General features: G+C 33.8%; 6 protein-coding genes across 9 annotated transcripts in view; 3 read left to right on the plus strand and 3 right to left on the minus strand.

The window, feature by feature from the left end:
- LOC107363224 (cell adhesion molecule Dscam1-like) overlaps positions 1-5,141 on the minus strand; it is a 46,121-nt gene extending 40,980 nt beyond the window's left edge. The window contains exon 1 of one of the 2 annotated variants that reach the window (XR_016199632.1): positions 4,468-4,781. Coding sequence is in view for 1 of the 2 variants with exons in the window: in XM_015930421.3 (XP_015785907.2) it covers positions 4,468-4,720 (253 nt within the window). In the remaining variant the exon portion in view is untranslated. Of the gene's footprint in view, positions 1-4,467 lie in introns of both variants that reach the window. The other variant, XM_015930421.3, reaches the window with a different exon arrangement.
- Positions 5,142-5,873: 732 nt separating this feature from the next.
- On the plus strand, positions 5,874-8,618 carry LOC107363059 (DNA helicase MCM8). Its single transcript, XM_015930228.3, has 4 exons — positions 5,874-6,667; positions 6,735-6,911; positions 6,974-7,319; positions 7,390-8,618. The coding sequence occupies exons 1-4, from the start codon at positions 5,909-5,911 to the stop codon at positions 8,418-8,420; spliced, it is 2,313 nt and encodes a 770-aa protein (XP_015785714.1). The 5' UTR covers positions 5,874-5,908; the 3' UTR covers positions 8,421-8,618.
- A 162-nt stretch (positions 8,619-8,780) lies between these two features.
- stas (Transmembrane protein stas) lies at positions 8,781-10,730 on the minus strand. Its single transcript, XM_015930231.3, has 2 exons — positions 10,248-10,730; positions 8,781-9,926 (listed from the first exon to the last, which is right to left on the minus strand). Exons 1-2 carry the CDS (start codon positions 10,587-10,589, stop codon positions 9,471-9,473), a joined length of 798 nt encoding a protein of 265 aa, XP_015785717.1. The 5' UTR covers positions 10,590-10,730; the 3' UTR covers positions 8,781-9,470.
- LOC107363060 (phosphatidylinositol 3-kinase regulatory subunit alpha) lies at positions 10,717-12,569 on the plus strand. Its single transcript, XM_015930229.3, has one exon. It carries the CDS (start codon positions 11,098-11,100, stop codon positions 12,472-12,474), a length of 1,377 nt encoding a protein of 458 aa, XP_015785715.2. The 5' UTR covers positions 10,717-11,097; the 3' UTR covers positions 12,475-12,569.
- Positions 12,570-12,760: 191 nt separating this feature from the next.
- Positions 12,761-14,360, minus strand: LOC107363062 (14-3-3 protein zeta). Of its 2 annotated transcripts, none has more exons than XR_016199635.1 (3): positions 13,395-14,360; positions 13,058-13,153; positions 12,761-12,978 (listed from the first exon to the last, which is right to left on the minus strand). XR_016199635.1 is itself a non-coding variant. In XM_015930232.3 (3 exons), exons 1-3 carry the CDS (start codon positions 14,214-14,216, stop codon positions 12,919-12,921), a joined length of 738 nt encoding a protein of 245 aa, XP_015785718.3. In that variant the 5' UTR covers positions 14,217-14,360; the 3' UTR covers positions 12,761-12,918. The 2 variants fall into 2 exon arrangements, 1 of the variants encoding a protein (XP_015785718.3); XM_015930232.3 differs by having other exon boundaries at positions 13,635-14,360.
- A 260-nt stretch (positions 14,361-14,620) lies between these two features.
- LOC107363058 (tyrosine 3-monooxygenase/tryptophan 5-monooxygenase activation protein zeta) lies at positions 14,621-16,354 on the plus strand. Of its 2 annotated transcripts, none has more exons than XR_016199634.1 (3): positions 14,621-15,629; positions 15,967-16,062; positions 16,137-16,354. XR_016199634.1 is itself a non-coding variant. In XM_015930227.2 (3 exons), exons 1-3 carry the CDS (start codon positions 14,808-14,810, stop codon positions 16,194-16,196), a joined length of 738 nt encoding a protein of 245 aa, XP_015785713.1. In that variant the 5' UTR covers positions 14,621-14,807; the 3' UTR covers positions 16,197-16,354. The 2 variants fall into 2 exon arrangements, 1 of the variants encoding a protein (XP_015785713.1); XM_015930227.2 differs by having other exon boundaries at positions 14,621-15,389.
- The last annotated feature ends 172 nt before the right edge of the window (positions 16,355-16,526 follow it).

Here is a 16,526-nt window from a genome sequence, read left to right on the forward strand (position 1 = left end):
TCTGACTTAATCGACTGGAAACCAACAGCTCTTCATTCAGCTCATCATTCTTTTGCAACGTTTTTCTTCTTGTATCATGATCATCAACTTTTTTTGTTCATGAAAAAGATGATCTTCTGTCTGATTATTTGCTTTATTCTAGGTAAATGTTGGAAATCTGTTAATTCTTTCTTTCTGAACATCTATCAAGTCAGAATAAATTTTGTATCTTACAGTGAAGTTTGCAAGAGGAAAGTGAAAGGAAGAGATGAGAGAAATTGAGAGAAGATGAAAAAGGGATGAAGGAAAGGAAAAGGCAAGAAAAATGAGTAACTCTAAGCATAATGAGCAATGGTACGATTTGCAAAGTAGATGAACAGAATCGAAATGAGAGAAAAGAGAAAAATATCAGGAAAATGAGTTGTAATAATAAGAATAAGTAGAAAGAGGAAAAACGAGGTTAAGATTATTTATATGTATTAATATACAAGAAGCATACCATGAATCTAATTTCCATTCTTACTTTCAACAAAAACAATGGTGATTATGCATTTTAGAAACAAACTTGCAACTTGGGTAAACTTATTAAATGCCTTTTTGTTACCCTTCAACTTGTATCCAACTGAGATTAGATAACTTTTCAAAGATTATCAGGGAATTGTGCACAGGGAGTTTAGTCCTGGCTTCAATTGCAAGTTCAACTCCAAGTTGACTGGGAGTTACACTGGTAGTTCGTCTCAAGACTGACTTGGAGTTGGACTCGGAATCGACTAGGAGTAAAGACTTGCAGTGAGAACTGGGGCGAGACTGAAGTTAGACTTGGGATTGATTGGGAGTAGGAACTGGGAGTAAGGACTTGGAGTAAGAACGGGTGAGAATGAGAGTGAGGCTACAGTTGGATTAAGAGTTGGACTTGTGAATTAATCGGGAGTGACAACTGGGAGTAGAAACTGAGAGTGAGACTGGGAGTGAGATTAGAAGTGTTGAATATCAGAATTTCGTCTTTAACCAAGAACTCTTGTTTCAAGAGAGTATTCATTATTCATATGGTGGCGACAGCCGTAAATATCATTTCACGGTTGAATTTCAATTTTATCCTCGGGTCAATCGTAGGTAGAGAAGAAAGCTATTCAATGGTTAATTTGATTAAATTGATTAATAGTAACATTTTGCCTTTTCATTGTGAAAGTTGCAAGTAAAGGGAAAAGTTGATTAGAGGCACAAAAATTACAATATCAGAGAGTTGCTTACGATTCTTGATTTACATGGTAACACACCAAATCGATTCAAAGATGATCATCAGAATGATATTGGTGAGAAACAGAATTCCCTGGAGAAAGTTTTTATTGAGCAAAGGAAAAAGTCTGATGACGATGAAGATGATGATGATGATGATGATGATGATGAAAGTGTATGTTATTACTCGACTACTCAACCTATATATTTATCTGTATTTATGTATAAAACTGATGGATTCTAAGTGTATTCCAAGTTGAACATGAGTTTGTTTCCAAATTAAGAATCATCCAAGATTCACTCCATTTTCCCCTGTTAATGTTAACCAATAACATTAACATTTTTACCATTTCTAAATTACTCAACATCTCTTTGATAATTAAATATTGGCAAGTTGTTTGGCTCTTCATCTGTAGACATTTTTATCTTATTGTTATCGTTGTTTTTATTATTTTTATTTTAAGTGAAGAGGCGAAGAAGAAGAAGAAGAAGAAATCAATGGAATATACATTAATATGTTTTATTTATTATTGATAAGAATTCATCTTTTATACTTTATATCATCGATTATCAAGTTATCAGAATTTTATCAACTTGTTATCAATTCTCAAGAGTAAGTTATTGGTAAATTATCAATAAAAGGCTGAATAAATTTTCCGATTCCAAGGAAACTCTATTTGTATTTTCTCATGGTAAAAGTCCAGCTTTTCTTGAACGCCACAACTAAGGAGCACAACTTTCATTAATTTGATTTCACTGGATTCGGATAAAAATGCTAAAACTGACGAACAAGTTTGATAAATTAAAGAAGCTCAGTGATCTATTGAACTCCATGAAATATTTACTCAAAAAGAACTGACAGTTCATGTCAAAGCATAAAGTTGGATAGACTCTGATCATAAATTCCGTTTTTCTCAGTCTTTACTAAAATCTTATTCAGAGAAACTTTTTTCCATGAAGAGATTCGAAAGTGTTGTAAACGAAAGAATATCAATGAGAAAAAATCAAAATGCTTTACTCTTTTGTTCGCAACTTTTCTGTTCAAGAACGAACCGAGATCGACTTCGTTCGACTTTCAACGAATTTTTTGTGTTGATTCAAAATGACTCTGCATAAGCGTTTTTCACTGCAAGAACTTTGTAAATCGTCTAAAAATGAAGCTCTCGAACTTTTTTTCAAACTGATTCTTGAATAAGTTTTTCGACCACTCAACTGATGAAGAAAAAAATCTACGAATTCTCCATGTTTAGGGTGATAATTCGAACAAGAACCTTGGAGTGATTTATTTATTTTAATGATTTTTGGAAACGAAGAATTGATTAAAATTTGGAATTTTGAAGCGTGAAGAGATTTTGAATATTGTTTGTGAAATGCAAGTTTGAAGTTTCTGTTGACTCGATTCGAAGTCAATTGAGTTTTACAACTCTGAAGTTTATTGCATTAAATGATGATAATGAATGTTCATTTTGTTTGCAACTGTTTAACTATGATAAAGGCCAATAAAGATTGAATGAACAGGAAATAATAACATGTTAACATGGCTCTTGACCATCTCATGTCCACTTTATAAGAGTAAAAAAAACTCTTCTCTCTATTCATTTGAGAATTTCGTTTTTTCTCTTTTTCCACTCTTCTTTTTTCTCAACGTTTTCCTTTCCATTTTTGGCACATTCTGTTAATACAAACATGAGGAAATATAAAATGAAACTATTGAAATCAATTCAACTGACCAGTTCTTTATTATCGTCATTATTGACTTGAAAAAGAAGTGCAAAATTGTATGGGAATGAGAGATTTGAGAAAATATTTACAGATGAAGAAAAAGAGAAAAGAAAGAAAAATTGTTTCCAATCGAACGTTTCTGTTCAACTTTGTTCTTGTCCAGACAAATACAAATTGTTAGCTTTGACTGTTCAAGTGAATGGTCATTTGTGCCTTCAAGGTTCAATATTTGGACTTGCAAACGGGTCAACAAAAGTTACTTGTTCAAAGTAAAAATTAAATCTCAAAAAAATACCATTTCGCTATTCGCTTAAGGCTAAACAAAAAAGTTTAATCAATCGACTCATCATTAGAAGTTTTCAAAATCATTCCATTCTTCTTCATGCATCATGAAATATTCAACTGAAATCAGAATATAATCGTTTTCCAATAAACAAACTTTATGAATAAATTTCAAGAAATGGAGAAAAAATTGAAAAATTGAAATTCGCTCAAAAATTTTCGATGGAAATAATCTTTTCAGTAAAAAGAACTGAAATTACTGAACATTTTATTCTAACCTTTATCAAAAGAGAAAAATTTATACCCGAAAATTCTGCCGATTCGAAACTTCATTCTCTTTCAGAAAATGAGCGTTTTCTTTTTCTTTGTACGAGAGATTCAGTTCTAATCAAAAGTACTTTTGAAACGCAATGTCAATCTTTAAAGTAAAGAATTATCTTCGAGTTTGGGCGACCGAACGAAAAATTTTCAGAATCGATGAAATGAGTTGCAAAATGAAATTCTTGCGCTCAAAGTTTGACGAATAAGTTGATTCAGTGAAAGCTCTTTAATATGTTGTCATGATTGGAGTATCATGAAGTATTTTGTTACAAGTTATTACTGGAAGAAATTTTGAATTCATTTTGAACATGGATGAGATCAGAATGAAAGTTTGACCAATTTGTTTTGAGAAAAGTTTCATTCGAAGCAAATCTGGAGATTTTTCCAATTCAAATTTTTGAAAATGTTATAAGAGAATAATCTGACATTTTAAATTTTGAATAAATTTTATTGAACTTCACAAAGCAAGAACAAAACTTGAGAATTTTTATTCTGATTAATCTGTTCGTTAGCAGAAAATTAAAACTCTTCATAAAAAAATCGAAGAAATTTTTGTTTTTTAAAAATGATTTTGATGAAGTGTTCATCTTTAAATGTAACTACTTTTGCTTGAACCACTTTTATAATTGTTGAGTTTAAAGATCAACTTTACCAATTATTTTCTTCTCAGCTTTTGAAACTCTTTCCACCCAATTGTCAGAATTTAAATTCACAGTTACAATTATTTTTGATGAGATAATTAAGATTTAACCATCAACTTAATAGAGTGTTGACTGGAATTTTGTTGAAACCAAATAATGAAATGCCTAACAAAAGTGACAAAATTAATGATGAAAAATGAAGCAAAAGTAACAGTAAAAGTAGACTGAAAATTTGGAGATTGAAACGAGAGAAAAGAGAAAAAAATTAAACGAAATCGATTCTTACCTCGTTTAACAAAATGGCCATTCGATCGGACAAATGTCAATCCATTTGGTTGATCGAGTGTTGAGTTGACTAGAGTAGAGTTAATCACAACCCAATTTGTCCGTCTGTTTGGGTTAACCTTTTCATCTTTAGTGGAGTTGGTCAACACAAATGGTTCAATTGAAAATTGAGTTAAATTTTCTGGAGAATCAAGTTTTCCCAATGAAAATGTTAACAGTAATTGAAACAATGAAGCAACTTGTATCAATGTCATATTGTTCAACTTTTGCGGTCAAAATTTACTCTTAAAGGTTAAACTTTGTTGCACATTTCAACTTTAGTTTTTCAACTTGAAATTATTGAACAAAAAAAGATTGAAATTTTGAAACAAAAAACTAATGAAATGGAGACAAAATTTAGTGTAAAATGAACGCAAAGGGAAAGATGAAGAATCAAAGTTGTCCTCTTTTCATCATCACTGTCACTATCAGAGTCGGTTAACTATTAATATCATCGTCATCAGTCTTGTTCACATCGTTCATGGAAAAGATGGTGAAGAATCATAAATGAAAAAGTCAGGAGAATCATTATTTTTGCTCAAATGGTAAACGTATGTATATGTATTTATTTGACGGATTGTACAATAAATAAAAAACGAAGAGCCAAGAGGAATCAAGTTTACCTCTCAATGGTTTCCATTCAAGTTACCGGTTCAAGGGAATCGAGATAATGATAAAAAAGTGAGTGAGAATGATGATGAGGATGATCAGGATGAAGCATTTTACTCTGGCGTATTCATCTGCCTCTCTGCCAATTGACAAACTTTAAGCTCATGCTTACACCACACAATCAGGATACATTAGTTTCCATTCATTCGCCTTCCTTTTCATCCTTTATCCTTCCCTTTTGGTTGGCATAACAACTCTCACTATTTATCACTTTCCTCAGCCTTTTCTTCATCATCTCTCATCGACTCTTTACTTGATTGCCTTTAAATATTGTTATTATTCACAGTTAGCATTAATAGTTAGACTTAATAGTTAGCCACCTTGGTTAACTTTATTTCGTACTTTTATCAGGCTTATTTCATCAATTTAATGGCAACTTTATTGGAATAATAAATGGATAATTGATTTAGCTTTAGAGCGATAAACTTTAAAGTGACTTTGGCTGTAATTTTGTTTCGCTTTTTACTCGATAATGGTTGGCTTTTATTATTTATTGTTTCTTTTATTTTATTTAAATTTTATTCAATTTAGATTTATATTTGAATGTTTGATTAATCTTTTAGACTTTTTTTGCCTCCAATTTTTCTTTATTATTAGGTAACGATCCCTTAACTGGCTTGCTTGTTTACGTTTCCTTAGCAATGCTTAACAATGCTTAGCAATGTGAAACTGTTTTTCTTTTATTAATTGAAAGCTCTTTTTGATTTTTTTTGTTTAGTGTTTCGTTTTTCATCATGAGTGCTCGGGAGGTAAATAAAGATTTGGACTGTCCTGGGATCGAGAATTACTTTCCAAGAGAAGTTTTTGATAATAGTGAATTTAAAGAAGCCTTGGAACAATGTGAAAAGTTGATTACTTGCTTGGTACCCATGGAGGGTAGCCATTTGGATAACATTGAAAATGAAGGCTATTTTTCGATTGACATTGCCCAAATTGAATATATTGATGAAGATTTTGCTGTGAAATTGGTAAACGATCCGTTAAATTATTTCAAGTATTTAGGACTTGCCACTCATCTTGTTTACAAACGTCATAAAGATTCCGAGGCTGAGGAACGATCGAGTCAAATTCAAGCTTTCAATTTTGATAATTTCAGAAGACTGTGGTTTGAATGTACTGGTTTTACAAAAATTACACCAATAGGAGAAATTTCACCGCCTCATTATAATAAGTTTGTCACTATTACTGGTACAATAGCCGCTGTTGGTAAAATTAGTCAGGCTATTTATGAGGCAACCTTTCGATGTGAAAACTGTGGTTGCCTTCAATATGTACTTCAACCTATGGGCCAGCTACAAACTCCAGTGACTTGTCATTCCACCAAATGTAATGCTCAATCAACCAACACCGAGAAATCATCACGGGGTAATCCTATTACGTTCTTTCGTCTTAAAAATGCCAACATAAAGGTTGCTTCTCAGATGATTAGTGTCATACAAACTAGATACAACTCTAAAACAGGCGAAAAGCAAGTTCATGTGATTAAAGTTCAGGTTAGTTACAATTCCATTTCCGTGTTACTAATGTTACTAAATAAGTATTTTTTCTATTTCCATAAAGTTAATCAACCATCTCATCGAAAAGTGCTTCATTATGGACTCAGTTACCATATCTGGAGTGATTGTTGAACCGAAAAATATCGAGGGTACCGGAATTTGTGGCTTTTATATGTTAGCTTCAAGCTTATCAATCAATACTGAGGATAAATTTGACTCCAAAACTTTGAGAGCGATACAGGTAATTCCTCGTTTGTCCATTCAATTTACTAGTTCTAATGAAATTTACGTTGTTTATTACAGGCGATAATAGCTGAACCAGACATTTTAGGACTTGTAACTGCTTCTTTCTGTCCTTCAGTATCGTGTAACAACATGGTTAAACTTGGTGTATTGCTTTCATTGATTGGTGGCCATGAATCAGATAGTCATGATGAAGAAGACCCCGTTCCTTATCGAGGACAAATTCACACTTTATTATTGGGTGCACCTAATAAAGACAAAAAAGAACTATTAAATGCTGCTCATAAAGTTGCTCCAGTTTCTTCATATGCCGATAAAAATTATACACAGAATTTGGTTTTCGATGTAAAAATTGAAAAGGGTGAAGAAGTGCTCAATGCAGGTCCAGTTTTGCAAGCAAATAAGGGTAAATTATTCTCACCAAAAGCAATTACTCACACATTTCAAGATTCTTTATTAAATTTCTTCTTTTTCAGGAGTCTGCTGTATTGATGATTTAGATGTCATGAAATCTCAATGGAATCTTATAAATGAAATAATGGAGAGTCAAATATTCCAAGTTGATAAGAACTCATTTGTACATTCAGTTCCTGTGGAAATTGCCATTTTTGCTGCTGCTACCCCAGCTGGAGGAACCTATCGTCTCGAGAAGACACTTTATGAAAATATAAAGATGCCATCTGATATGTTAAATCAATTTGATCTCATTTTTCATTTGGTTGATGAACCTGATCACCAAACTGATCGCAGTTTCACCAAAAGAGTTCTTCAAAACCGAGAAGGTCGATTACCATCTAATAGATCAACACAGCAATCTAATCGAGGATCAAGTCAATCACCTACAGACCAAGCTAATCAATCTTTGAAAGTTAAACTTGCTTCCCTAGACAAAGATTCAATGGATTTATTACCCAGGAAACTTCTCACAAAATATATTCAATTTGTTCGTGCCAAAATCTTTCCCAAATTTGACGAAGAAGCTCACGCCACTGTATTCCGATTTTACGAAGAATACCTAGAAAAAACTTATCGAGGAATTGTTGGACCAATTGGACATCCAAGTGACAACCAGTTATTGGCATCGCTGATGAGATTGAGTTTAGCTCGAGCAAGGCTTGAAGCAAAGCAAGTTGTAACCAAGCGTGATGTCCTGGATATTGTTGAGTTAATCAAATATACTCGGTCCGATATCTTCCCAAAAGACGTCCTTTCACTGAATAGTCAGTCAAGCCAGTCTTCAGTTAGACGTTCCATTGAACCGGTTAATGAAGGTTTAGTTGGATTAGCAAATAAACGGTGTCGTTCATCTAATGAAAGATTTGTCCGTTATCTTGAAGAGTACTTTCACAGCAATCCAGAAACTGAGTTTACATATGATGATTTATGGACAATAGCACGAAATGGCCCACCAGTTGCTAAATTTGAACAAATGATCGAATACCTCAATCATCATGGATACATGTTACAATGTGGTAACAGCAGATATCGATGGGTAACTCGTCGTTAATCAGATAATGAAATTAGCTTTGATTACATAAAATAATTCCTTTCTTACAATGAAAGATCTGATATTAAGAGATAATTTATAGAAACCAGATATTCGATCTTTTTATTTCTCTCTTGTTATCTTATTGCTTTGTACAATTGAACATAATATGCTTACGTCATTTAAATAAATCAACACAATTAAGTCTATTCTTCTAAATAATCTCTCCAAGTATTTCGAGCTTTCGATTTCAATAAGGATTTTTTTCTGTGATATAAGATAATCTATTGAGTAGTTTTGCTCAGTTCTTGAGTAGGTTTCATCAGGTACAACATTACCTTTCTTCAGAAATTAGAGTAAAAAATTGTTCGATTGATAGCGTTTCAGTGCAAATTAGACTTCAATTTATTTTTTTTATTCATTTTGAATGTATCTTAAAATCTAAAAAAAGTGATATATCAAGGTGATTATAATTAAATATTAATAGTAACAATCGATCTTTTGGAGACCAAATAACAAAGTAATAAAGTATTGAAACTTGAATTAAAATTTGATTGCAATTAAATAGCGAAACGATATGAATGTTATTATTCTTTGGACTCTGTCGATTTAATTTATAAAAAAAAGAGAAATCTTGATTTTTGCTCAGATTAATGCAACATTATAAAGGCCTGAATTGAGCTAATAATGAGGTCACAATTAGATGAACATAAATATAATACAAAAGCAAGGGTTTGTAAAAGTCATCAAAAATTAATAGGTTGATCAATCAAACCAAATTTAGTCTCGACAATAGACAGGCACTAAGTGTATTGTCGAAACTTGAAAATAGTTAAATTCAACAGTTTAATCAATTTTCGATTACAATGGACCTGATATTGTAACTAAAAAAATGATTCTGAGATCAGACATTTAGGATGAAACCTAAATAGTTTTAACACGAGTTATTTGTTGTTTTTTACATTATTTACAGCAAAAATTGAATCAACTCCAATAAGAGAGCGACCAGTTTCACTCAGGGTAAATACTTAAAAATTGAATTTTCAATGACGATGATTTGGTATATTCAGTCTAACCAACATGTAAACATTCATTTGACTTGTTGTTTTCCACAGATTTCTCTCCTTTCTGTTTAAATTTATAAATGACTGGTGAAAGAGCCAAAGTAGCACAAATCAAAAGAATGCCAAGATTGGAATAACTAAAATGTGAAGAATCACTGGAAACAATCTTCTCTAATGTTTTAACAGTTTGTATATGAAGAAATGAGGGTGGCGCTACTCCGAAGAAAGTGGCCCAGAAAAAAGTAGAAAGAGGTACATCTATGAGTGGTGAAACAAGATTGATGACCCAGTTCGGTATAATAGGGGTTATTCTGAGAAACAGAATGTATGATAGTAAGAATGGTCTGTTTTTGGCAACTTTTGCTCGGTATTCGGCTGCTCGTTCCGGAAAATATTTGAGAACCAGTTCTCGACCGAAGCAGTATGAAATACAGTAACAAATTGATGCTCCAGTGGCTGAGCACTGATGGTGGTGTGTTCAATCACATGAGGATGATGGAAAAAATGATGGTGATGGTTGTGATAGTCAGATGATTATGACGATGATCATGAAGTAGAGAGAAGGTGGATTGGGGAAAGAAGGACAAAAAAGAGAGAAAAGGAGAGAAAGAGAACAAGAAAAAAAAACAGTAAAAAAGATGTTAAAAACAGAAAAAAAACAAGAGAAAAAAGAAGCATGATTAATAAACGAGTTGTAATTTAGAGCAGATAGAGTGGTGGGTGATGGGAAAAAATGAGTACCTATTGCAGGCTTTACAAGGTTAAATTTTGCAACAACACTTACCAAACAAATGAGAAATAAAGCTACAGGCAATGGAAAGAGATAGCCTGACAAAAGACTCAACATAATGGAGCCAGGTATAGCACATGATTGAAGTAAAATATACAATGAAGTTATGGCGAAAAACAAAACTAAATAATTATTATCCCGATATTTAACCAAAACAGAAGCCAAATTTCTGACTTCCTCTTCATTCTTTGGTATTTTCACTTTTAGCTTTTCAGTCTCAGACAATTTGGGAAAATTGAGGTAAACAGAGTAAACAATGACTATGTAAGTAAGAGAAATGGCCAAAAGAGCATATTTAACACTTCTCTCAGGCCGGTGAACAGTATTAAAAGACATTTGCTGGGTTGAGTAGTGTCCAAGGGTTGATTGGAGAAAGGTTTAAACAATCAAAAAGAGGTGAAAAATACTACAAACATAAGATTGAGAATTAAAAACGAACCTAAATATCACTGCACAATGAATTTGCAATCCATTTCAACGAGTTTTAACAATTGTGATTGTGACGATAAAATAACTCCTCCTCTTAACCAGCGAGTAAGCCTTGTAATAGGCTGATACCAAAGCTGACAGATATCGCCCTCTTCATTCACGTTACAAAACTATTTAGTTTTTTCTTGGAACATATTTTGTAATTTAAATCTACACGGAACACTTAAATTTGATCTCCTATTTTTTTATAACTAAATGCTTTTAATTAACTAATTGAATAATAATTAACTTTGTGAAATCATCTGGACTCCAAGTTGATTGTTAAACCTTTGCCATCTACTTTTGTTATTGTTGTTACCTTGTTCTTATTCTATTTTTATTGATATTCTTTGGATTCAAACAATTTTAACAAATTATGGTATTAACTCAAGCTGAATGGTATTGGGGTGATATTACACGAGAAGAAGTTAATGAAAAATTAAAGAATACTGTTGATGGTAGTTTTCTTGTTCGTGATGCTTCCGTTAAAGGTTCAGGTGAATACACTTTAACACTTCGAAAGGGAGGAAGTAACAAATTGATAAAGATTATCTATCGAAACGGTAAATATGGTTTTACTGAGCCATGTTCATTCGATTCAGTTGTTGATCTCATTTCTTACTATCGAAACCATTCATTGGCTCAATATCACCCTTCATTGGATATACAGTTGCTCTATCCTGTTTCCCGATTTGATAAAAGTGAAGTCTGTGAAGAGTCAGAATCAGAGGATATTAATGCTTTATCGGAAAAATTGATCAAAATAAATAAACAGTGTCTCATTATTGCCAATTCTTATGATAAATACCACGACCAGTACAACAAAATTTTACACGACATTGGTATGTACAAACAAGCCTTTGAATCAATTAATGAAACAATCGCTATTCTGGAAGCTCATATCAAATTGAATGAAACACTAAAGAAAGAAGCGCTTTCACATGAAATCAAAGCAATGGAAGATCATTGTAGGATTTTGACTAAACGTAGAGATGAAATGGTCTGTAAAAGAGGTGACATTGAGTGCAAGTTAAAGACGGCAACCAATTTAAGTCGCTCATTGGATCGAGAAATGAATGGACTCAAGCCACAAGTTACCCAACTTCATCGTCAACGTGATATACTGCAAACAATGTTGACCAACAAAAGTGTTTCAAAAGAGGTCATTGAAAATATTTTGCAATTAAGCCTCGATGAAGCTGATGTCATCAACACTGGTATCACTGCAGGTGAACTTTGTGCCTCAATGAATTCAATAGCCAACAGTACATCCAGTGAAACATCTTACGATGACATTGGATCACCTTTAACCTCTACTCTTTCATCACCCATTTCCTCTTCAACTGTTACTTCATCTGACGCATGTAATTATGTTGTCATAAAAAATTTGAAAACATTACCAAAAAAAGAATCATTACCCCATGAAAATGAGCGTAACTGGTTAATTGAGGATTGTGACCGTCACGAAGCAACCAAAATGCTAGATAATAAGCCAAGTGGTACTTTCTTAATCCGTAAGCGTCGTCAAAGTGGACAATACGCATTATCAATAGTTGTTGACAAGATTTATCATTGTTTGATCAACAAAACTGAACGAGGATTTGGGTTTGCTGAACCCTACAACATTCATCCAACTCTTAAAAGCCTTGTTCTTCACTATCAGCAAACCTCTCTGGAAGAGCACAATGACATGCTCCACACGACTTTAGCCTATCCGGTATTCAGTGATCAATCTAATATTACAGACTCATAGTAATAAATTAATTAAATTTAAAAAACCTACTACGTTCAACTATACATATTTACAGATATTATAAATAAATATAAATTGCTCTGTTTTCATCTAAACTCTTTTGTCTTCATAATTTATTTGCATAGTAACACTTTGCTTCTATCAACCGGTTATGAAGATGCAGCTTTATTTCCTCAATTCCATAATCAATCTTCTCTTTTCACAGGGAACATTTGAGTTGACAGCTAGTGTTTGATTCACAGACGTAAATTAGATAATCCAAACAGTTGATCTAAATCGAAATCTGTTAATCATTCACTGTTCTTTTTTATTATTGTAGTTCATTGATACAGGGGATATTCTGATTTAAGGAAGAAAAGAAAGAAATGATAAAAATGATAAGGATTATCCTTAGATAGAACACAGAAGAAAAAAAAGGGAGCAGCAGGGTTTAATTTTAGACTATCAATTGGCTTCACCCTCCTGTTGTTCATCTCCATCCCCTTGTGTATCTGATGTCCAGAGCTGAAATGAGTAAGAATGTAGAGAGAAACGAAAAATTAATACCAGAACATTGTTTATCTCCATTTGACAATCAACTTACCGTAAGATTATCTCTGAGGAGCTGCATTATGAGCGTACTATCTTTATAAGAGTCTTCATTAAGTGTGTCCAATTCGGCAATGGCGTCATCGAATGCCTAAAAGATGAGAGAGATTGTCAAGAAGAAAAAGTAAAGTTGTTTAGATTAGTAAGAATTATGATTAATTTGCATGTACTCAATATACTTTTGTCAGAGAGTTGGAGTGGGAACTACTTGCCGGATAAAACGGGGGGCGAGAGAGGAAATTGTAAGTGAGAGTGGATGGAGAGACTGAGAAAAACAAACAGCCGCTTCACAGAGTAGAAGTAGGATGGACTATCAGAGAAAAGCAGGTTACCTGCTTCGCAAAATGACAAGCCCGATCAGGCTCATTAAGCATTTCATAAAAGAAAACCGAGAAATTGAGAGCTAGGCCCAATCTAATGAGGTGAATTGACTGCAATTTATTTTTGCTAATGTCAAATGCTTCTTGATATGCTTTCTGTGACTCCTCAACTACACCTTATGATTCGAAAGGATTTGAAAGAAAATAAAAAGGGGAGAGAAGAGAGGAAAGGATTAATGTCAGTTTACGTACCTGCTTCGCAAGTTGACAAGCCTTATCAGGTGAATTGAGGATTTCGTAGTAAAACACGGAGAAGTTAAGGGCAAGGCCCAGACGAATGGGATGTGTTGGTTGCATTTTACTCTTACTTATATCAAAAGCTTCCTGGTATGCTTTTTGAGATTCTTCCACCACCTTGTTTTTCTGATCTCCAGTGGCTACTTCTGCCAAATACCGATAATAATCACCTTTCATTTTTAAGTAGAATACTTTGCTCTCCGCATTACTTGCCTTGCTTATTAAATATTTATCTAGGAGAGCCAAGACTTCGTCGCAAATTTCTATCAATTCCTTCTCCACTTTTCCTCGGTATTCTCGAGCCATCTGCTGTTTTCTCTCACTTCCCTCAGTCTTTTGTTCTATACTTGAGATGACTCTCCACGATGATCGGCGAGCACCAACAACATTCTTGTAGGCAACGGATAAAAGGTTCCTCTCTTCATTGCTCAATTCGACTCCTGTCTCGGTGACTTGTTTCATGGCCTGAGACATGTCATCATACCTTTCAGCTTGTTCGGCCAACTTAGCCCTTTGAACCAAATCATCTTTATCCATTTTCTTGTTTTGTTGTTGAGGGGGGTTTCTTTAGATGTAAAACAGAGTTTAGATTTGTCCTCAAAAAGTGATGATGATGGTGGTGGTAATGGTTGTAGTGTGGTAGTGATTTGTAGATGAAGACGATGTGAAAATTGAAACAGTTGATGAAATCAAAGAAAAGGGATTTAATAAAAAAAATGAATGAAGATTTCTCGCGCCATCTTCTGACACCAATAAAAAATTCCTCTGCATCATCCTTCACACAAAATGTATGCTTTTCCGTTTCCTGGTAAGCGAAATACGCACGCGTATTTTTTTGCATTATCTCTCTCTCATCAAATATATTGTAACCTTACTTCTCCCTTAGTTAGTCACTTCTTGGAGTTATTATTGTCATCTCTGCTTTTCGTTATTGTTTGTATTATTGTAATCTACTGATCAACTTAAATTATATTAACCACTGTTTCAATTTTCACATCGTCTTCATCTACAAATTACTTCCACACTACAACCATTACCACCACCACCACCACCATCATCACTTTTTGAGGACAAATCTAAACTCTGTTTTACATCTAAAGAAACCCCCCTCAACAACAAAACAAGAAAATGGATAAAGATGATTTGGTTCAAAGGGCTAAGTTGGCCGAACAAGCTGAAAGGTATGATGACATGTCTCAGGCCATGAAACAAGTCACCGAGACAGGAGTCGAATTGAGCAATGAAGAGAGGAACCTTTTATCCGTTGCCTACAAGAATGTTGTTGGTGCTCGCCGATCATCGTGGAGAGTCATCTCAAGTATAGAACAAAAGACTGAGGGAAGTGAAAGAAAACAGCAGATGGCTCGAGAATACCGAGGAAAAGTGGAGAAGGAATTGATAGAAATTTGCGACGAAGTCTTGGCTCTCCTAGATAAATATTTAATAAGCAAGGCAAGTAATGCGGAGAGCAAAGTATTCTACTTAAAAATGAAAGGTGATTATTATCGGTATTTGGCAGAAGTAGCCACTGGAGATCAGAGAAACAAGGTGGTGGAAGAATCTCAAAAAGCATACCAGGAAGCTTTTGATATAAGTAAGAGTAAAATGCAACCAACACATCCCATTCGTCTGGGCCTTGCCCTTAACTTCTCCGTGTTTTACTACGAAATCCTCAATTCACCTGATAAGGCTTGTCAACTTGCGAAGCAGGTACGTAAACTGACATTAATCCTTTCCTCTCTTCTCTCCCCTTTTTATTTTCTTTCAAATCCCTACGAATCATAAGGTGTGGTTGAGGAGTCACAGAAAGCATATCAAGAAGCATTTGACATTAGCAAAAATAAATTGCAGCCAACTCACCCCATTAGATTGGGCCTAGCTCTCAATTTCTCGGTTTTCTATTATGAAATTCTTAATGCGCCTGATCGGGCTTGTCATTTGGCAAAGCAGGTAATCTTCTTTCCTCTGATAGTCCATCCTACTTCTGCTCTGTGAAGCGCCTGTTTGTTTTTTCTCTGTCTCCCCACCCACTCTCACTTACACTTTCCTCTCTCGCCCCCCGTTTTATCCACCAGGAGTTCTCTCTCCAGCTAACTTGCATAGCATCATCAGCCATACTCAATCTTTCTGCATGGTTTTTCTCTTTATAATATTACTCTCATTCCTGATACAATACAAATGAATCTTAATCTTACAAAAGTATATTGAGTACATGCAAATGAATCATAATTCTTACAATCCTAAACAACTTTACTTTTTCTTCTTGACAATCTCTCTCATCTTTTAGGCATTCGATGACGCCATTGCCGAATTGGACACACTTAATGAAGACTCTTATAAAGATAGTACGCTCATAATGCAGCTCCTCAGAGATAATCTTACGGTAAGTTGATTGTCACATGGTGATAAACAATGTTCTGGTAATAATTTTTCGTTTCTCTTCATTACTCATTGCAGCTCTGGACATCAGATACACAAGGGGATGGAGATGAACAACAGGAGGGTGAAGCCAATTGATAGTCTAAAATTAAACCCTGCTGCTCCCTTTTTTTTCTTCTGTGTTCTATCTAAGGATAATCCTTATCATTTTTATCATTTCTTTCTTTTCTTCCTTAAATCAGAATATCCCCTGTATCAATGAACTACAATAATAAAAAAGAACAGTGAATGATTAACAGATTTCGATTTAGATCAACTGTTTGGATTATCTAATTTACGTCTGTGAATCAAACACTAGCTGTCAACTCAAATGTTCCCTGTGAAAAGAGAAGATTGATTATGGAATTGAGGAAATAAAGCTGCATCTTCATAACCGGTTGATAGAAGCAAAGTGTTACTATGCAAATA

The sequence above is a fragment of the Tetranychus urticae genome, chromosome 3, assembly GCF_039701765.1.
Source record: "Tetranychus urticae isolate SD_2017Ah chromosome 3, NJAU_TeUrti_SD_1.0, whole genome shotgun sequence".
NCBI classification, from domain to species: Eukaryota; Metazoa; Arthropoda; class Arachnida; order Trombidiformes; family Tetranychidae; genus Tetranychus; species Tetranychus urticae.

Excerpts from the sequence above, each read along its gene's own strand:
- LOC107363062 (XM_015930232.3), bottom strand. The coding sequence starts at position 14,216 with ATGGATAAAGATGATTTGGTTCAAAGGGCTAAGTTGGCCGAACAAGCT. Across the intron at positions 13,154-13,634 it reads CTTGTCAACTTGCGAAGCAG|GCATTCGATGACGCCATTGC; the intron begins GTACGTAAACTG and ends CTCATCTTTTAG. Across the intron at positions 12,979-13,057 it reads TCCTCAGAGATAATCTTACG|CTCTGGACATCAGATACACA; the intron begins GTAAGTTGATTG and ends TACTCATTTCAG.
- LOC107363060 (XM_015930229.3), top strand. The coding sequence starts at position 11,098 with ATGGTATTAACTCAAGCTGAATGGTATTGGGGTGATATTACACGAGAA.
- LOC107363059 (XM_015930228.3), top strand. The coding sequence starts at position 5,909 with ATGAGTGCTCGGGAGGTAAATAAAGATTTGGACTGTCCTGGGATCGAG. Across the intron at positions 6,668-6,734 it reads TTCATGTGATTAAAGTTCAG|TTAATCAACCATCTCATCGA; the intron begins GTTAGTTACAAT and ends ATTTCCATAAAG. Across the intron at positions 6,912-6,973 it reads AAACTTTGAGAGCGATACAG|GCGATAATAGCTGAACCAGA; the intron begins GTAATTCCTCGT and ends TGTTTATTACAG.
- LOC107363058 (XM_015930227.2), top strand. The coding sequence starts at position 14,808 with ATGGATAAAGATGATTTGGTTCAAAGGGCTAAGTTGGCCGAACAAGCT. Across the intron at positions 15,390-15,966 it reads CTTGTCAACTTGCGAAGCAG|GCATTCGATGACGCCATTGC; the intron begins GTACGTAAACTG and ends CTCATCTTTTAG. Across the intron at positions 16,063-16,136 it reads TCCTCAGAGATAATCTTACG|CTCTGGACATCAGATACACA; the intron begins GTAAGTTGATTG and ends TACTCATTGCAG.
- stas (XM_015930231.3), bottom strand. The coding sequence starts at position 10,589 with ATGTCTTTTAATACTGTTCACCGGCCTGAGAGAAGTGTTAAATATGCT. Across the intron at positions 9,927-10,247 it reads CTTTATTTCTCATTTGTTTG|TGCTCAGCCACTGGAGCATC; the intron begins GTAAGTGTTGTT and ends CACCACCATCAG.